The sequence below is a fragment of the Ursus arctos genome, unplaced genomic scaffold (genome assembly GCF_023065955.2).
Source record: "Ursus arctos isolate Adak ecotype North America unplaced genomic scaffold, UrsArc2.0 scaffold_13, whole genome shotgun sequence".
NCBI classification, from domain to species: Eukaryota; Metazoa; Chordata; class Mammalia; order Carnivora; family Ursidae; genus Ursus; species Ursus arctos.
Genome location: NW_026622797.1, coordinates 34,367,658 through 34,385,238, shown reverse-complemented (window position 1 = coordinate 34,385,238; position 17,581 = coordinate 34,367,658). Strand labels below are relative to the sequence as shown.

The following is a 17,581-nucleotide window of genomic DNA, read 5'->3' as shown; positions in this document are numbered from 1 at the left end:
ATATCACATATTTATTTGTGTCTGGTCTGTTTCCTCTATTGGAATTGAAGGTCTACGGAAGTAAGGTCTTTGTTCCCTTAATTTCTCTGCTTTATCCCCAGGGCCTAGAACATTGTGTGGTAAATTATAGGCATTAAATAAATATTTGCTAAATGAATGATTAGAATACTGATATCTAAATGAAATTGGAAGAAGTCAAAGAATAGCTAATGGGTAGACAAACAACAGTCTGCCAAAGCAAACTATTTATAAATGGAGATTTGGAATAAAATCCATTCGTGACTTGGGAATTTAAGTGTTTGTCATGATATAAAACAGAGCCTTATTTTATTAACTTAAAACAAACCCCTCCTTTTTACCTTTAATGCTATGTTAAAATAAATTTACATATACTGCACATTTTTCTGTTCTACCGAACGTGATAGCTTTTACCAGTGGAAATGTAACTTTTTTGGGGAAAATAAACAGATTCAAACAACATAGAAACTTGCATTAAAATTAAATTTTAAATAACCAGTTTTCTTTCAAAAATCCAGAAATTCAGATGAGGGAGAAATTGGACACAGCCAAAATAGTTTCAAAATATAAGCTACTTATATAAACAGATTAAGACACTTTCAATTTCTCAAACCGTTGGTTTTCTTTTTTAGTTTTAAGGAAATAATATTCGGTTTTCTTATCAATACTTGCTTTACATGGATAATAATTTTATGTAAATGAATAAATACATGGGTCCATAAATGATTTTTTATACAGGGAGAAAATTTTAAATGACATAACATACTAAATATTATGGAACTAGAGAAAATAAAATTCAATTGATATGCATCTCTTGTTAGTTTGTTTTTTTTAATTAATTTATTTATTTATTTATAGATTTTTATTTATTTATTTGAGAGAGAGAGCCAGAGAGCAAGCACAGGCAGCAGAGTGAGAGGGAGAAGCAGGCTCCCCGCTCACCAGAGAGCCCAACGTAGGGTTCGATCCCACAACCCTGGGATCATGACCTGAGCTGAAGGCAGACGCTTAACTGACTGAACCAACCGGGTGCCCCTCTTGTTAGTTTAATACGGATACGCCATATTTCCAGAAGTACTTTTTGAAAATTCTTTGAGTAAATTTTGTTATAATTTATATAATATTTGCATAAATTGGTATGTTTAAATCTAACCATAGAGGCGTTACTCATGAAGATAATTTCCTTAAGAAAAAAAAATAGTTATTGCACTATAAATTATTTATGGCAACAAAGCACAAGATCTTAGCTACTAATCTGCAAATAATTGTGTGTGCATGTGTATATGTGTGTATAAATGGATTCAGAACACTGTTATAAATTATATGTCAAAGGGTAGAGAGCAAACCAGCATTGAACAACCTAAAACACTTTGTTTTCAGTAGAGGTTGGAGAGACTTGAATCTAAGCACGCTGAGTATGCAAGGGGCACGGTGCTCCCACCGTACCGCACAAGTGACTTCCCAGTGTTGTCCCTCCTCCTTGATGGACCACAAAAAACTTTCCTGAAACTTGCTCTCCTTTTGCTTTTCCTTGGAAAAGCACAGCTGGTTAAATTCCTTTTCATATGTCTGCAACAATTCTAGTTTGGGATATGCTGTTATAAACAGAATGACTTTCATGTTCTTCATGGTAATTTAGATCAGCCCTTCTGTTTCATTCCTGACACATAGCTTCTCAATGACTCCTTACCTACACACGAAGTCAGAGGGCAGCACCACTGATCTCAAAAGCAATGAACACAACTTCCAGAATACCTCTTTTCTTGTCTCATAACATGTGTTCACATCACTTTTCATTTTAGACATTATAACCTTGATTATTTACTTAAGACTTTTTTTTTTTTTTTTTTTAAATAATCAAGCCAATGTCTGTATCCTCTTTATGTGTTGGTCGTCATGAAGTATGAGTTCCAGTAAGGCAGGAAACAATATACAGTGGAAACTTTTTAGAACAATTCTCACATGTCAAAAAATTTTCAAAATCATCCTGCTACTCCAATATGTATGCTAATTGTTCTTGGCTTTTACATTCGCTCACATTCCCATAAGAATTTTCAGTGCCCTAAATTAGCACAGTGCACACATTTTTTATTTTTAAAGTAGGCTCCACAACCACTGCGGGGCTTGAACTCACAACCCTGAGATCAAGAGTCACATGTTCTACCGACTGAGCCAGCCAGGTACCCCTACACATGTTTTAAGTATATAGTTTAATGGGTTTTTACCTGTGTGTATTCCTACGACATACGGAACCATTCCTTCCCCAGAAGGTTCCTTCATGCCTCTTCCTCAGTCAATATGGTTACGCCATTCTATTAAGTCTGTCTTCAACATGTTCTGTGAGAAACTTTTTTATTTTCATACCAAAAAATTTATTCCCAAGCTGACTAATACTTGTATGGTGTTAGTTCAAAATGTAGTCAGGCAATAAATTGATTCTAAGCTAAAAAATGTGGTTTTTCATAAGTGGAAAAATGCTAAATGTTCAGAGAAGGAATTAAATTAAAAACCTACTTTATTTCCCAAGTAATCGCTATCACAAAAATTCAGTTTTGTTTCTATACATATTTCTTTCCTAATGACACAACACAAATTACAGTAGTTCTCCCTTATCCAGCTTTGATTTCCATGGTGTCAGTTACCCATGGTTAACTGTGGTCCAGAAACATGATCCACTTTCTGACTTATTGTCAGAAGGTCAGTAGCAGCCTACTATCATTCACCTCAATTCATCTAGTAGGCTTCGTCAAGCCACATCATCACAAGAATAAGAAGGGTGAGTATAGTAAAATAAGATATTTTGAGAAAAAGAGAGAGGGGTCACAGTCACATAATGTTTATTATAGTATATTGTTATAATTATTCTATTTTATTATGATATTATTGGTAATCTCTTACTATGCCTATTTTATAAATTAAACTTTATCATAAGTATGCACAGGAAAAACTAGAGTCTACACAGGATTTGTACTATTTGTGGTTTCAAGCACCCACTGGGGGTCTTGGAATGTATTCTCCACAGACAAGGGCCGACTACAGTATGTCCTTCTGAAGTAAGGCACACAATGATTGTAATAATTATGATGATGATAAAATAGCAATTAACTTTAATGTAACAGTCACAATATACTAGGTATTATTGAAGCATTGCACTATATTGAAGCATTGCACTATATTTTAATCCTCAATAGTAAGAGAAAGGTATTCTAATATTCTTATTTTGAGGATGATGGGTACATAATTTGCCAACCCTAAAGAACAGTAAGGGGCAAAGTCAGGATTTGAACCCAGATAGTCCAGGACCACAGTCTTTTTCTCTTACTCATGAAGCCACACTGTCAACCTGAGACTCAGAAGAAAAGCAGGGATAGATTACTAGACAAAGCAGCAACTACCACAGATGAACTCTTTCTTACTACCTCTTGGATTCTGGCAGATATTGTATGCCACATGGTAAGTTCAATTTCCATAATCTCGCCTCTCCTACAGTCTAAATATCATATGATATTTGTCATTATAATTTTATATGTATTGCGATAGGGGCAAAATGCCATTTAAATAGCTTGTGTACATGCAAATAATTGAATAATCAAATAAGAAAATTTAAAATTTTAGAATCATGTATAGCTTTCTTTTCTCAGCTATAGAAACAGAATGACCATATCTAAAGAACTTCTTGGAGGACGATGTAAGACCATTCTGTATTTCTGGCTCTATTTTAAATCTGGAAAAGCATAGGTGATATATATCTAAATGCCTTCTGCCATTATCTTCTAAAAATTTCAACTCTAATTTTTTGATCTAGAAGCTAAGCTTTTAAAATAAAATAAATGCCTATACATCAGACATATCTGTATATATTTTCTCTTACCCTTCATTAAGGATTGCCTTAATGATCAATCTTAGTATTTGAATTGAAAAAAGGTGGATTTTTTTTCCTCTTCTGCGAAGCTTTTTTATTACTCCTCATGAGTCCAGGGAAAAGTCTTTCTTTATTGCCTTTACAAATCATGAGTAAAACACAAATGCTTAATTGAGCAGATTGATGATTAAATGGAGAAAAATGATGAAAGGAAAGATGCCAGCACAAACAGAATATGGCCATTCATTTCTACCCCAAATGAATCAACTCCTGCTCATGAATGTGGGTTTAATACTAATTTTGGCAGAAACTACCCAGAGCACCAACCCTCTGTGGAGTCCCACGTCTGCATGGGGACAGCTTTTTCCTGTTTCTTTTGCTAGAATACACCAAATAGCTCTCTCTCTTGTTGGCACAATCAAAGAACTCTCAAATGAAGGATTATAAACATAGTGAATGCAGGAAACTTTCTCACACCTGAACTCCAAATACTCGTTCAAAGATGAAAACGTTTCCCCCTAAAGAAACTAGGCAAATAAGCTATAATATGCAATGTCAGCAGGATTACCCTGGTCATCAGCCATCACAGATCTAATTTCTTGGCATCAACTGGATTAAAACAATTAAAAAAAAAAAGGTAAAATAGCTTCAACTGAATTGCATGACTCGGGAAGATAAGGAGCAGTCGCCACATCTCTGCTCTTACATATGCACAGACTAGCTCAGTTCCTATTTATGTCTGATTGTCTACCACAGAAAGTAACTGAGGTTTTTAAACAAGCAGCTTGCTATTTTGAGCTGATATTGCTGAGCTTTTCCTAATATATTGGTTGATCAGCAGCATAAGACCTTTCAGACACTAAATGGCAGAAATAAGCCCTTCTAAGGTTTTCTAAATCCTTCCTATCCTCATAACAGGATTCCTCTGGTCAACTACTAGAGGAAGAAAGTAGCACCCCATTAGGTGTTAAAGACACCCAAGTGAGTCAGAGAAGTTGGCTGGCAGTTTAACTGGGCCCTACTACAAATACTCTGTAATAGAGGTGCCACATTTAATTAGCCCTGAAGCAGGGAACAAAGCTCTTTCATTTTAGAAAGCAGGCAAATGGAATCTCAAGGAAAAAAAAAAAAAAGGCAAACCTCTTACCTTTTGTAGCAATTCGTACACACTGGGTTTTAGTTTCCTGATGGAGTGAAACATGAAAGAGAACAGTCAGTGTATAGACAATGTTTCCTATTTCATAATCCCGGGTTATAAATTAGGTTTATGAAGAGCAGAATTGCAATATCAAGGAAACTTTTTTATTTTTAAAATGTATCCTCAGAGAGATCTTTTAAAAATCTGAAGTGAGAACTTTTAAAAACGTTTCAGTATTTTCTAAAAATTCAGGTGTCTGTTTTCATCTCATAGTGAAACAGGCTATCTTGTCTGGGACAAAGAGCAAAAGCACTGGATTTGCATTTATCGTACTTTCTAAACAATTAGAAAGAAAAATGTGTTTGCAAAGCTTATACAAATCAGACCCAGACACCAACTTCATTGTCACCACACAGCTCTTAGACTCAGACCAAAGCTGCACATCCCACGCTCTCACGTGGATCCCAGCACGACTACCCAGCAAAAGGATGGTAGAGAGAAATCATCCAAAAGTCGCATCACAGTTACAGTAGGATTTATCTGTTCACTTTTTTTCCTTTTTAAAATTTTGCTGTTAGGGGTCAAATATTTCTCATTGGGACTGTTTTCCTATTCTTGCTAGACAGATGGAATCGAGGAAGGAGAAGTTGAAATGGGAAAGGACCAAGATTATTCAGGCTCTTTTTTGTTTTCTTTTCCTTTTTTTTTTTTTTTTTTTTTTTTAAATGTTGTGGTGTGGCACTACATGGGGAAATGCACTTCTAGGCCCACACCACACACCTCCAGGACTTAGTTCCTTCAGTTCATAGCTTTGAAAGAGGTTGGAAAAGATGGTAAAGTCAGTGAACATAACAAAGGCTATCTGTTTTTAGGATGTGTTTGTAACTCCATCTTGAGTGGTTCTATATATTGACAAGCCAAGAGTTTATCATTTTCTCTTAATTATACAAAACAAAGCACTGAGGGAGAATTAGTAGTTAAAAATAAAACTTTGCGTTCTATTATTTAATTGTGACTTGAGGCCTTTACAGTCCGCTCTAAGAGATTGTTTCACATTCCCACAAAGGCCCAAAGGGATTCTGATTCGCTAAAAGCAATTGCTGTTAATTCTATCAGGATTTCCAGCCTCTGCTGGTAGGAACCACATCCATTCTGAAAATATTTGCCAAGATAACCTTGAGATAAATTGTTGCTACTCTGTGCTTTGATTAAACCACATGTAGATATATTAACAATTAGAAGAGAACATTCATATCAAGGCTCTTAAAGAGTGCCAGAGATAATCCTTTATAAGTAACAGACATTCATTAACACTCCTCTTACACCACAGACCCAGGAACGAAAGTTAATTTGGAATCGCTCACATGTCTAAAGATGAATACCCAAATGCAGAGCTGTTTTCTACCGCTATGCTACTTCCATGGTCTTCTTTTTTGAGCAGCCCCGTTGTACCGGTGATGTGGAAAGATGGGCATGTGGGAAGCGGGCAGCCAACTTGCCTCTAAAGGCTCCCACTTATGTACAAATAAACTAGAAAGGAGACGAGAATAATGTTTTCAACCATGGGCAGCCCGTGGCTTTGGAGTACGTCCTAGAAGATGCTGTGACATTTTTCTTTGCCATATACTGGCAAATGAATATAGGTAAGCAGAAGGACAGAGTTTTCATTAGACAGTGGCCAGTCAATACCCCTAAGTTCTCATGACCCCTGCAGAATTATGTCTTTCAACTTAACTATTTCAAGGTATGACTATTGCAACTGGATATCACCCATTTCACAACATCTCCCAGGAACCCCCCTCAGGGACTCAATTACCCAAACCCAGAAATTTCCTATATAGCTACAAGTACCCCACAATGTCAGTCTTCTACTGGATTTAAATTGTGGGAGTTTTCTATTCTTGACTTTCTTTTTCCTATCCCTCTCTGAAAAAAAAATTAAATAAGTTTTAGGAAAGAAAATCAAAGAGAACAGCATGAGGCATGAAAGGCCAGGTTATTTCCCCCCATATGGAACCACCGGTAGTTTCTATCTTCCTGTTGTCTCTTCCTCTTCAATATTCATTTGGGATCAGCAGCAGTGCTCAAAAACAACTGTGTCAAAAATGGGAAAAGGAGGGGCAAGTGGGGAAATGGAAAACAGACTTCTCTAATGGCTCAGCATCCCGCCATCTCCAGGCAGCCTTCTGCTCAGGTTCTGTCAGATATACCACAGGCACCCGATTACTTTGTAATCAGAGGATTGTTACTTGTTATTTACTATTTGGCTTGTACCCTCTGCAAAGTTTATAAGGGTTTATTAGCCTGCTGGGGAACACGCATTCTGTTTATCCTGCAGTAAATTTAATCTTCTGAAGCATGCCACCACTGAGCGAAGAAGACAGAACAATGCCCGGTATTTACTGGGGCTAGAGTCCTAGCAGCAGCACACCCACCTTTTCAAATCACTTTGCTCACAATTGTTCTTGGGGGCTTCCCTGAAGAAGGCTCGAGGAGAAGCAGTTATTTGGAAACAGGAATCCCGTGCAATGGAACGGGCGCGGAGCCTCAGCCCGACAGTCCGCCCAAAACTGTGCACACTGTTGGGAACAGAAACAACACCCCCTACACACGGGTGTGTTTTTTCCCTCTTCTTTCTTTTTTTTTTTCCCCTGACAAATGCTACTGAGTATTTATAAAATTCAACTGCAGCTTTTCCTCAGAGCAGGGAAAAAGCAAATTTTGGAGGAAGCTCACCTTCTCCACACTGCTCATTGCCTGGAAATAGATGTTGTATCCTTTGCGTGGAGCCAAAGGAGGGTTCCAAAAGCCCTGATAGGTCCTATTGTCACCCACTGTGAATGGGGCAGGTTCCGGAAGATTCCCTGGGGGCAGTTCTGCAGCAAAGTAGTATGGCGCACCCCCGCTCAGGGCATTTTGGTATGTAACAGGGACCTGGTAGCATTCCATTGCTCCAGCTTCTCTCTTGGTTCGGTGTGGGTGCAACTCCTCCACGACAATCTGATAGGCACTTTTTGGAAAAAGAAAAAAAAAAAAAAAAGCACACATTTAGAGATCCTACATACGAAGATTCTCAAAAAAAAAAAAAAAAAAGAAGAAGAAGAAGAGGTATTTAATATTAACATGCAACATTTCAAAGTCTCGAAAGTCAGTCTTAACCCACTGCATGCTTTTTTCCCAGCTATCTTGCAACAAAATAGAATTTCACGTGGATTCCCATTCCCATTCCCCCCCAACTCAATGCAGGTACTAAGAAACTGGAAAAAAGTAAGAAAAATCACCACAGAACTCTATGCATTTTTTAATGTTGAGAAACGAGCCCGCCTTAATAAGAGATCTGACATTAACGAGAGACACGTAAAAGATTAAGTTCTTTGTCTGATATTTTTAAATGTTTAAAGTTAACATTTTCCTTTGAGATGATAGTACGGCAGGCCCCGCTCTGAGGCCCAGCAGAATGAGTGCCTCAGGGTGGGGCTCGAAACACCAGTGTGGGGCTGTCATCCCATTAGAGACAGACTGTGCTGATAGGCTTCTCCACCTCTTGACCTCGCCCTGGCATCAACATTGGCTCAGAGCTACGCAGATCGAAAGCGCAAGTGGCATGCGGCAACGCGGGCACAGATGGACAGAAATCTGTCCTCGCCACTGAAATAGACTGCTTCCTTCTTCTAGCGTTGTTAATAATAAAATGTTACAAATTGTAGAAACAGATGGCATTTGCCCTATTAAAGCTCAAACCTAAACCTTCTAATACCTTTCTTAAAGGTCTTAAAACTTCTCTACAATACCTGTTATTTTACAGAGGAAGGGAAAGGAAACATAATGCAACTTTAAAATAAAGGTCTGCCTAACCACTCATCGTTGTTTTTTTTGTTGTTGTTTTGTTTTGAAATCAATATTCTTTCTTTGTAGTATATTCTTCAGGCAAATTTTTCTTAGGTAATGTACACCTGAGAAAGTTGACATTACTAATATATTTTATATGTTTTTAGTGAATTTAAAATCCCTGAAAATCAAGAAAAAATGCATTGTGGTCGCTTATATAAATTGAATAGAAATAAGCTGTATGTAGGGCTGTCTCTAGGCAAATATGCTCGTTCTATATAAGGACAACAGTCACTGAATGACTCTCCAGCAGGAATAGAATCTTTTCTTTAATGAACTTCTATAAAGAGAAAGAGGAGGGAGAGAGACACAGAGAGGAGAGAGACAGACGGACATACCAAAAGAGAGACAGAGAGAGAAAAACTGAATTTACATTTATGATAATTAAAAATAAAATTTTATATCGGTGTAGAATCTGGTCTAAAATTCTAACTTAATATAAACTCTTTTATATCTACACAGAAGACCTTCATAGATTAAAAGAAAGAAGCTTTATAAAGGTTTTCTTTACTTCCTACTATCTCAAGTTCCCATTTTCCATTGAAATATTGCTAAGAACTTGGTACTTTGCTATCTATCTCCTTTCCTTTAGAAATAGGACAGAAATTGTATTAATGTCAGAAATCTAGATTTGGGCAAGCAACTCAGGCAGAAGCCTGTGTTATCTGAAATCATGTCTAGTCCATCATTCTCTATACTTCTGCCAAGTTGGGTCTCTAAGCTCCCAGGAATGCTATTGACAAGATACACACTCTCTGAGGGGTCCATGGAGCAGGTGCTTGTCAATTTTAAATGAAATAGGGGTGCCCAGGTGGCTCAGTTGGTCGGGCTTCCAACTCTTGGATTGTGGGATTGAGCCCCACATCAGGCTCCATGCTGGGCGGGGAGTCTGCTTGAAAGATTCTCTCCCTCTTCCTCTCCCTCTGCTCATGCTGACTCTCTTCCTCTTTCTCTATCTCTCTAAAAATAAATACATAAATCTTTAAAAAAGTAAAATAAAATAAAATACAGGAAATACATAAGCATAGCCCTTGCAGAGAAAGAGGAATCATAGCTGACATATGCTGTGTTAAGCAAATCTAATCTTTTTTTCTGTTTATGTTCAACTTAGAATCCATATTTGTATCTCACAGCTGCATATCCTGTGCACACATACTCTTAGGCAGACAAGGGTACACATGCACACTCCCCAAACAAGTCTAACATCGTATTCTTGCCCTACTGGGCAATAATGATAATTACTCATACTTGTTAATCATTTAACGTAATCCTTAAAAATAAATCCTTCATCCATTATCCCATATCTCTAGAAAAATCCAGAAAACCTAGTAAATAGTCTTAACTAATTCTGTTACATTGACATAGGTTGTACATTCCAAATTAAGGAACTTTGTCCAAGACAGCTTGTCTCTCCACGTCTATTAGGAGCAAAGCAAACGGACGATGCTGGAAAGGATTAAAAGAAGAAAAGGTGCAATCTGGTCTTGGGAAAAGATCTCACTGAATTTGAGATGAAACTCTAAACTAAAAATTATAAAATTCACTTTTTTAAAGAAATTATTTTCTCTTCATTGATCAATCTGTGTGAGCTGGCTGTTGTCCAACCACACACTTCTACTTTTTTAAAGCCTGTTTTTTTCCCTGCTACTTTCTTATTTATCAATACGAATTAACTAAAGGACAGAAAATAAGGAATGAGAAATCAAATTAGAAGTGATTTGACTGATTACATGAAATGGGCCCGTGCTTTTCCATCCTGTGGTTGTCTAATTACCGAAGGGTACTTAACTCTAGCTGGATCTAAATATTGTTTGAGCTTAGCACTCTAGCACTTTAAAATATCCCAAGGCCACCTAAATAGCTGTATTCACTCTGCCCATATTTCATATTTCCCCATTCCCTTTAATTAAAGTTTTAAAACATTTCTATAATTAAGCTAAAATCAGAGGGGAGGGGGTGGGGGAATGGGATAGACTGGGGATGGGTAGTAAGGAGGGCACGTATTGCATGGTGCACTGGGTGTTATATGCAAATAACGAATCATCGAACTTTACATCAAAAACCAGGGATGTACTGTATGGTGACTAATATAATAAAAAAAAATTTAAAAAGATCAATATACTGGCATCATGAATCTTCACTCGATGATGAAAATATGATTTCCTTATGTTAAAAAACTAAAAATGATTTCACTTTACTATACTTTCATTTGATTAGACATTGGTATATAGTCATTTTTAGTTATTTGGGAGGCCAAAGGATGACTTCTCATCCTACAACTTTCCTTCAGTTACAAGACTGTAAAAAAATACAAAAGGGGATTTTGCCATTAGCTCAAGAAGTGATTATATGAGATATATGGTAGACAGCCTGCTTGGTTTCATGCTTAAAATTGTTGAAGCTTGAAACCAAAATTACCTACAATAGCCTACTATGGTTTTTTTTTGTTTGTTTTTTAACCCATTAGTAAGTAAAATCTGTGAGAATCTAGTCTTAGTTTTAGGTTGTGCAACTTCTTAGTGATAGCAAATAATGAATTATACAATTGTACACTCTCACTTTGTATCTAAAATATCTCCTTAAAGCTTCGGGAGAAATTTCCTAGCTCCAGTGTTTGGTTATTTTTCTTATGAACAGACTTCCCAAGATCTCACAGCCACCGTTGCTCATATGGCCCTAATGCAAACATTTTCAGGATCCACAGAATAAAGGTTTAAAAATAATTCTGGTGACCATGATATTCCCTGTGCTTCTTCTCTTTACTCCTTAAACACACAAGCCATGTCCCTCTTATTTCTTTAAGAGGAAGGATCGGTTTCTGAATCAACAAAGCTCAAAATCTTGGCATTAACTTTAATAAGTTCTATTTTTAACCATGTTCTACCTCCCTTGTTATAGACCAGTTCTTTTCATCCCCACTACTTCCATCATTAGGGGGGTATTTACAACTTTACGTTCATATTTCTGGTTTAGTTTGCTTGCCCCCATTTTTTTCCTTCATGTACTCCAGGCACCCACCCATCCATCCAAACTTCTATCCATCCATTTACCCATTCACCCATCACTCTATCCATTCAGTCTAAAGGCCATGAACTGTTCACGGAGAATGCAAAGAGAACCATTTTTCAAGCTGGTGATACTTTCTTAAACCACCGCTTTGAGTATTAACTACTCTTCTCTAACTTTTCACTTTGTCGAAACTACGTGGAGCCCTCCCATTGTCAAAATCTATACTTTTTACACTAGGGTTAATATCTTATCACATCTCTTAGCTTATCCCTCCACTCGTGCTCTCACTACCTCCTGATGCATATTCTCCACTTCAAACTTGAATGACCATTGTTACTAAACATACCAACATCCTGTCCAAGAGTTTCTAGCTTTTCTACTTCTGCTATAAAACCTTTTCTGACTGGTTCACTTAGTGTTACTCTGTCTTCTAAAGCCAGTGGAGGTCATTCTAAAGGTGGAGGTAGGCAACGGAGGGATGAAGTGGGGATAGAAGTTGAGAGTTGGGGCGCCTGGGTGGTGCAGTCGTTAAGCGTCTGCCTTCGGCTCAGGGCGTGATCCCAGCGTTCTGGGATCAAGCCCCACATCAGGCTTCTCTGCTGGGAACCTGCTTCTTCCTCTCCCACTGACCCTGCTTGTGTTCCCTCTCTCGCTGGCTGTCTCTATCTCTGTCAAATAAATAAATAAAATCTTAAAAAAAAAAAGAAGTTGAGAGTCAAGTGGGATGCTTTTTCAATTTAGCCCATTCATTCACTCATCAAGTATCTATTGAGTGCCTATTATATGCCATGTACTATTTTAAGTGCTGAGGTTAGGGTAATGAACACAGTAGTGAAAGTCTCTGCTCTCATGAAGTTTACATTCTAGTGGGAAATACAAAGAAACGAATGAAAAAAATACACACAATATGTCAAGACGAGGTAAGTGCTCTAAAGAAAACTAAAGAAGGATAAAGGAAATAAGGAGTAATAGGATTGAACACGTCTATTTTACATGCAGTGGTCAAGATAGGCCCGTGTGATAAAGTGCCCTTTAAGGAGAAACCTGAAGGGAAATTTTCAGCTATGTGGGCGCTTCTATCAGTTATCTCCTCCTGCAAAATAAATTACCCTAGAACTGTGGCTCAAAACAAGAAACATTTAATACAGCACAGTTTTTGTGGGTTAGAACTTTGGGAGTGGCTTAGCCTGATGGTTCTGGCCCAGGATTTCTCATAAGGTCACAATCAAGTTATTAGCTGGGGCTGTAGTCATCTAAAGGGCTGGAGATAACTGCACTACTAGGTATTTATACAAATGATACACACACAGTAATTCGAAGGGGCATGTGCACTCCAATGTTTATAGCAGCAATGTCCATAATAGCCAAACTATGGAAAGAGCCCAATGTCCACTGACAGATGAATGGATCGAGGAGATGTGGTGTGTGTGTGTGTGTGTGCGTGCGTGTGCGTGCATGTATAATGGAATATTACTCGGTCATCAAAAAATTGAAATCTTACCATGTGCAATGACATAGATGGAACTGGAGGGTATTATGCTAAGTGAAATAAGTCAATCAGAGAAAGATAATTATCATATGATTTCACTCATATGTAGAATTTAAGAAACAACACAGATGAACAAAGGGGAACGTTGGGAAAAATAAAAGACGACGAAATCAGAGAGGGAGACAAACTGTAAGAGACTCTTAACCATAGGAAACAAACTGAGGGTTGCTGGAGGGGAGGGGCTGGAAGGATGGGGTAACAGAGTGATGGACATTAAGGAGAGCACGTGATGTAATGAGCACTGGGTGTTCTATGCAACTGATGAATCACTAAACTCTACCTCTGAAACTAATAATACACTATATGTTAATTAACTGATTTTAAATAAAATTTAAAAAATAAAGGGCTGGAGAAAAAATTTAATAGAACGTTAAGACTCCTCTCATTTTCTGTTAGAAAAAAAACATCTACCTACTATGGTTCTGTAGAACAAATGAAAAGATTTTACTGGGATCAGATAGCTTGTAGATAAAGATAAAAAGATGGCAAAATAGGGCAAAAAGATGATTTCCATCTTTGTTTAAATTTCAAAGCATTTTTATCTGGAGTTCAAAAAAGTTCTATGTCATGGCAGCAGTTAGACATATCAGGTGCAACTATCTGATCTCTTTAAACTGCTGAGATGAAATAGGATATTCTGCAAATGGACGAGGGTGCAAGTCCTGATGTTACACGTTGTGTATAAGTGAACAACTGACGTAGGGAGTAACTCTAACATACAGTGTTTGAACTCCAACTAATACAGATACACATATAAATGTTAATCTGTGTTTCTGTTTAAACTATCACTGAGCATCAGACAATTTCTTTACTTAAACAACTGTGGAAGAAATGGCGTTTTTAAAGTTTTTACTTAAATTAAAGTTAGATGACATACAGTGTAATATTAGTTTCAGGTAGACAATTTAGTGCTTCGACACTTCCATACAATCCCCAGTGCTCATCACAAGAGCCCTCCTTAAGCCCCATCACCTATTTCACCCATCCCCTCCCCTTTCTGGAGACCATCAGTTTGTTCTCTATAGTTAAGAGTCTGTTTCTTGGTTTGCCTCTCTCTCTTTGTATTCCCTTTGCTCGTTTCTTTTGTTTCTCAAATTCCACATATGAGTGAAATCATATGGTATTTGTCTTTCTCTGACTGACTTAATTTTTTTAAAATATTTTTATTTATTTGAGAAAGAGAGAGAGAGAGAGAGAGAGAGAACACGAGTGGGGGGAGGGGCAGAGGGAGAAGCAGGCTCCTGCTGAGCAGGGAGTAGAACACTGGCTTGATCCTGGGCTCCTGAGATCATGACCTGAGCCGAAGGCAGACGCATAACCGACTGAGCCACCCCAGCGCCCCATCTGACTAACTTATTTCGCTTAGTGTAATGTTCTCTAACTCCATCCACGCTGTTTCAAGTGGCAAGATTTCATTTGTTTTTATGGCTGAGTAATAGTCCGTGTGTGTGTGTGTGTGTGTGTGTGTGTGTGTGTGTGTATCTGTATTCTTTGGGTAAATACCTAGTAGTGCAATTCCTGCATCGTGGGGTAGTTCTATTTTTAACTTTTTGAGGAAACTCCATAGTATTTTTCAGAGTTGCTGCAAGGAAATGGTGGTTTTGACTGCATTTCATGACTATCTCCTAATTACCTAAGAATACATGGTAGTTAATGTTTTAAAAAGTAAAATTAGGTTTTACCTACAAAATAAACATTTAGTTACCCTAGAATAGGTAGCTTCCTGGCAGCTTAAAATAGACACAGCTTATTTTTGGTAAATGCTGCAGTTAAATACACATTCATTTGTTATATCTTATAATAAGCTGAGTTCACCATTGAAGGACTCTTCCCTGCGTTTTTGCAATATGCTGCTGCTATGTTCACTATCTGAAAACACATTGGGTCAATCTTTTAATAAGTGGGACATTCTACGCACTATAATTGATAATTATATCTACTCAGGCTAGAATTTGAATCCATCTATGAAAAATGAAAAATGTTTTTTAAAAAAGGTAAAATAAATTATGCATCCTCGGTAATTGGTTCCGGATGTGGGTAATATTCATTCTGAATCATACTAATGATTGTCAAGTGATGCCAGTTTTAGAGAGAGATCTTAAAAAGTTGGTAAGGACAGTCAAAGATCTAGGTAAGCCAGACAACAACTTTCAGCCTTTAGAATAATTATATATTCAAAAATCAATTTTGCCAAAAAAGCCACACTTGTCAGAATTGCACTGCACATGTTTACATTAGCATGTAGACACTTTAAGTCCAGTCTTAAAGGAGAACAGAAGAACAAAGTGGTCAGTGAAACCGAGTGCTGAGTTATTCAGAACAGGATTTTTTAGTGGGGTACATTATTTGCTCTGTGTACATCATGATACATTAGAACAAAATATAAAAATATATAACATATATTATAATTTCTAATATACAACAGAACTCATTCCAAAGAGAGAGCATGCCTTCTTTTTGATTTGGGACAGCAATCCAATACAACAAATAAAAATATGTGTTATTACTTAATAACCTCAAAAAAATACCTTGAATTCTTAGATGACTTTGCTTTGCTACCACTTGTAGAATAAAAACTATTATCTCTCACCTAAAGTCTCCGTTTCCTTCAGCTTCTCATCGAGCTTTATCCTTCCTACCTGTGTAAAACCTTGTGGAAGAGTCACAGCCTCACGTGCATTCCGACTGCTTCTGCCTTAACGTGGCCCACTAGCACTTCTCGTTGGGACCATTCTGCTTTCAGTCTGGCTTACTTCCAGTGCATTCTCTATGTTTCTATCAGAGTGATCTTTCCAAGAACATAAAATTGCTCAGCATAGTTTCCGCTTACAGTCAATCTATGGCCACCTTCAGTGTTTGGACTCGCACTGAACAGCCTCTCCCTCCGGCCCCTGCTTATTTCTTCAACCTCTTTTCTCCCACAATACCCTTTCCTCTCAATGATCTGAACTACTTGCAATTCTGGAATGCACCACACGGCCAATCATATGTGGTGCATGGCCATGCACCACATATCCAATCATTCACTTTGCAATTATTGGGGAGGACCATTGTGTCTTCTCTTCTCAGCAACCTCTCCCCTCTTTTCAAAGCAACCCTTGGCTGAGCTCATTCTCATATCTCCTTCAAAACTCAGCTCTAGTACCACATGTTCTAACTGCTGTCATTTCACTTCTCATACTGCATTATCATCCATTGATTTATGAGTCTGCCATCCCAGTCGAGGGCATGTATTAAATCGCCTTATGTAGATTTCTACTCAAGTATCCAGTTCAGCCCTTGGTGCATATTGAATGTCATTGGAATCAATAAATTTACAGAAACCATTGATAACTTTGGCTTTCTTGATAACACTAAACTGAACTCAATGTACAGACTCTTTATAACAAGGTGCTATGATGGAGGCTTCAGGAATTGGAGTTTGTTTGACATTAGGAAGACCAGAGCAGAACGACTTAGGTATTTCCACTGGACTTGGGACAAATGGATGGTAAAGTGCAGTCTGGCAGAGGCTATTAACATGGATCTCAGGAGGTTTAGCTAGGTGGTAAATAGGTCTGGCTTTTATTGGGAGGGAAGAAGATGGGCCACATACAGAGTGGAATGGCAACAAGCATTAGCAGATAAGAGGTTCTAATAGGCCGACATAAATATGAATCTGTCTGAAAGGGAAAACAGCTTCAAGAATTTGAAGAAATCATGGGCACCCAATCAAAGATTTGAAGTATCAGACATAAATACAGTGCTATGAAAACTGAGTACATCAATCTGGGTCCTCATCTTCAAAGAAATTAGACACTGGACAAGATTAGCCTTAAGATAAAGGTTTCAGTTCCTGGCAGCAATATCAAAGGTAGGAATGTGGTCAGAGGAAAGAAGACACGACTACCTCCTGGAAGATTCAAAAAGCAAAGGAAGCAGAAGCAGGGCTCATCTGAGTCCAAACTGCCCAACAAGACCAGTCTGGTCCAGCCACCTGGTCCCTACCTATGGCTATTCCCAGATAGCTGGGCAAGTCATTGTAAAAAATAAAAAATAAAGATGGACAAGATGGGATTAGAATATTAGTTGAAAAGCAGATTTTTTTCCCCTCTTACTAAAAGTCTTTAAAAATAGT

The 17,581-nt window shown here is 37.7% G+C and overlaps 1 protein-coding gene across 2 annotated transcripts in view; it reads right to left on the bottom strand.

The window, feature by feature from the left end:
• PTPRK (protein tyrosine phosphatase receptor type K) overlaps nt 1–17,581 on the bottom strand; it is a 540,251-nt gene that overhangs the window by 89,325 nt on the left and 433,345 nt on the right. For both annotated transcript variants that reach the window (XM_026504778.4, XM_026504780.4), the window contains exons 12-13: nt 7,755–8,028; nt 5,028–5,064 (exon numbers count right to left, since the gene is read on the bottom strand). In XM_026504778.4, the coding sequence (XP_026360563.2) occupies nt 5,028–5,064; nt 7,755–8,028 (311 nt within the window). The remainder of the gene's footprint in view (nt 1–5,027; nt 5,065–7,754; nt 8,029–17,581) is intronic.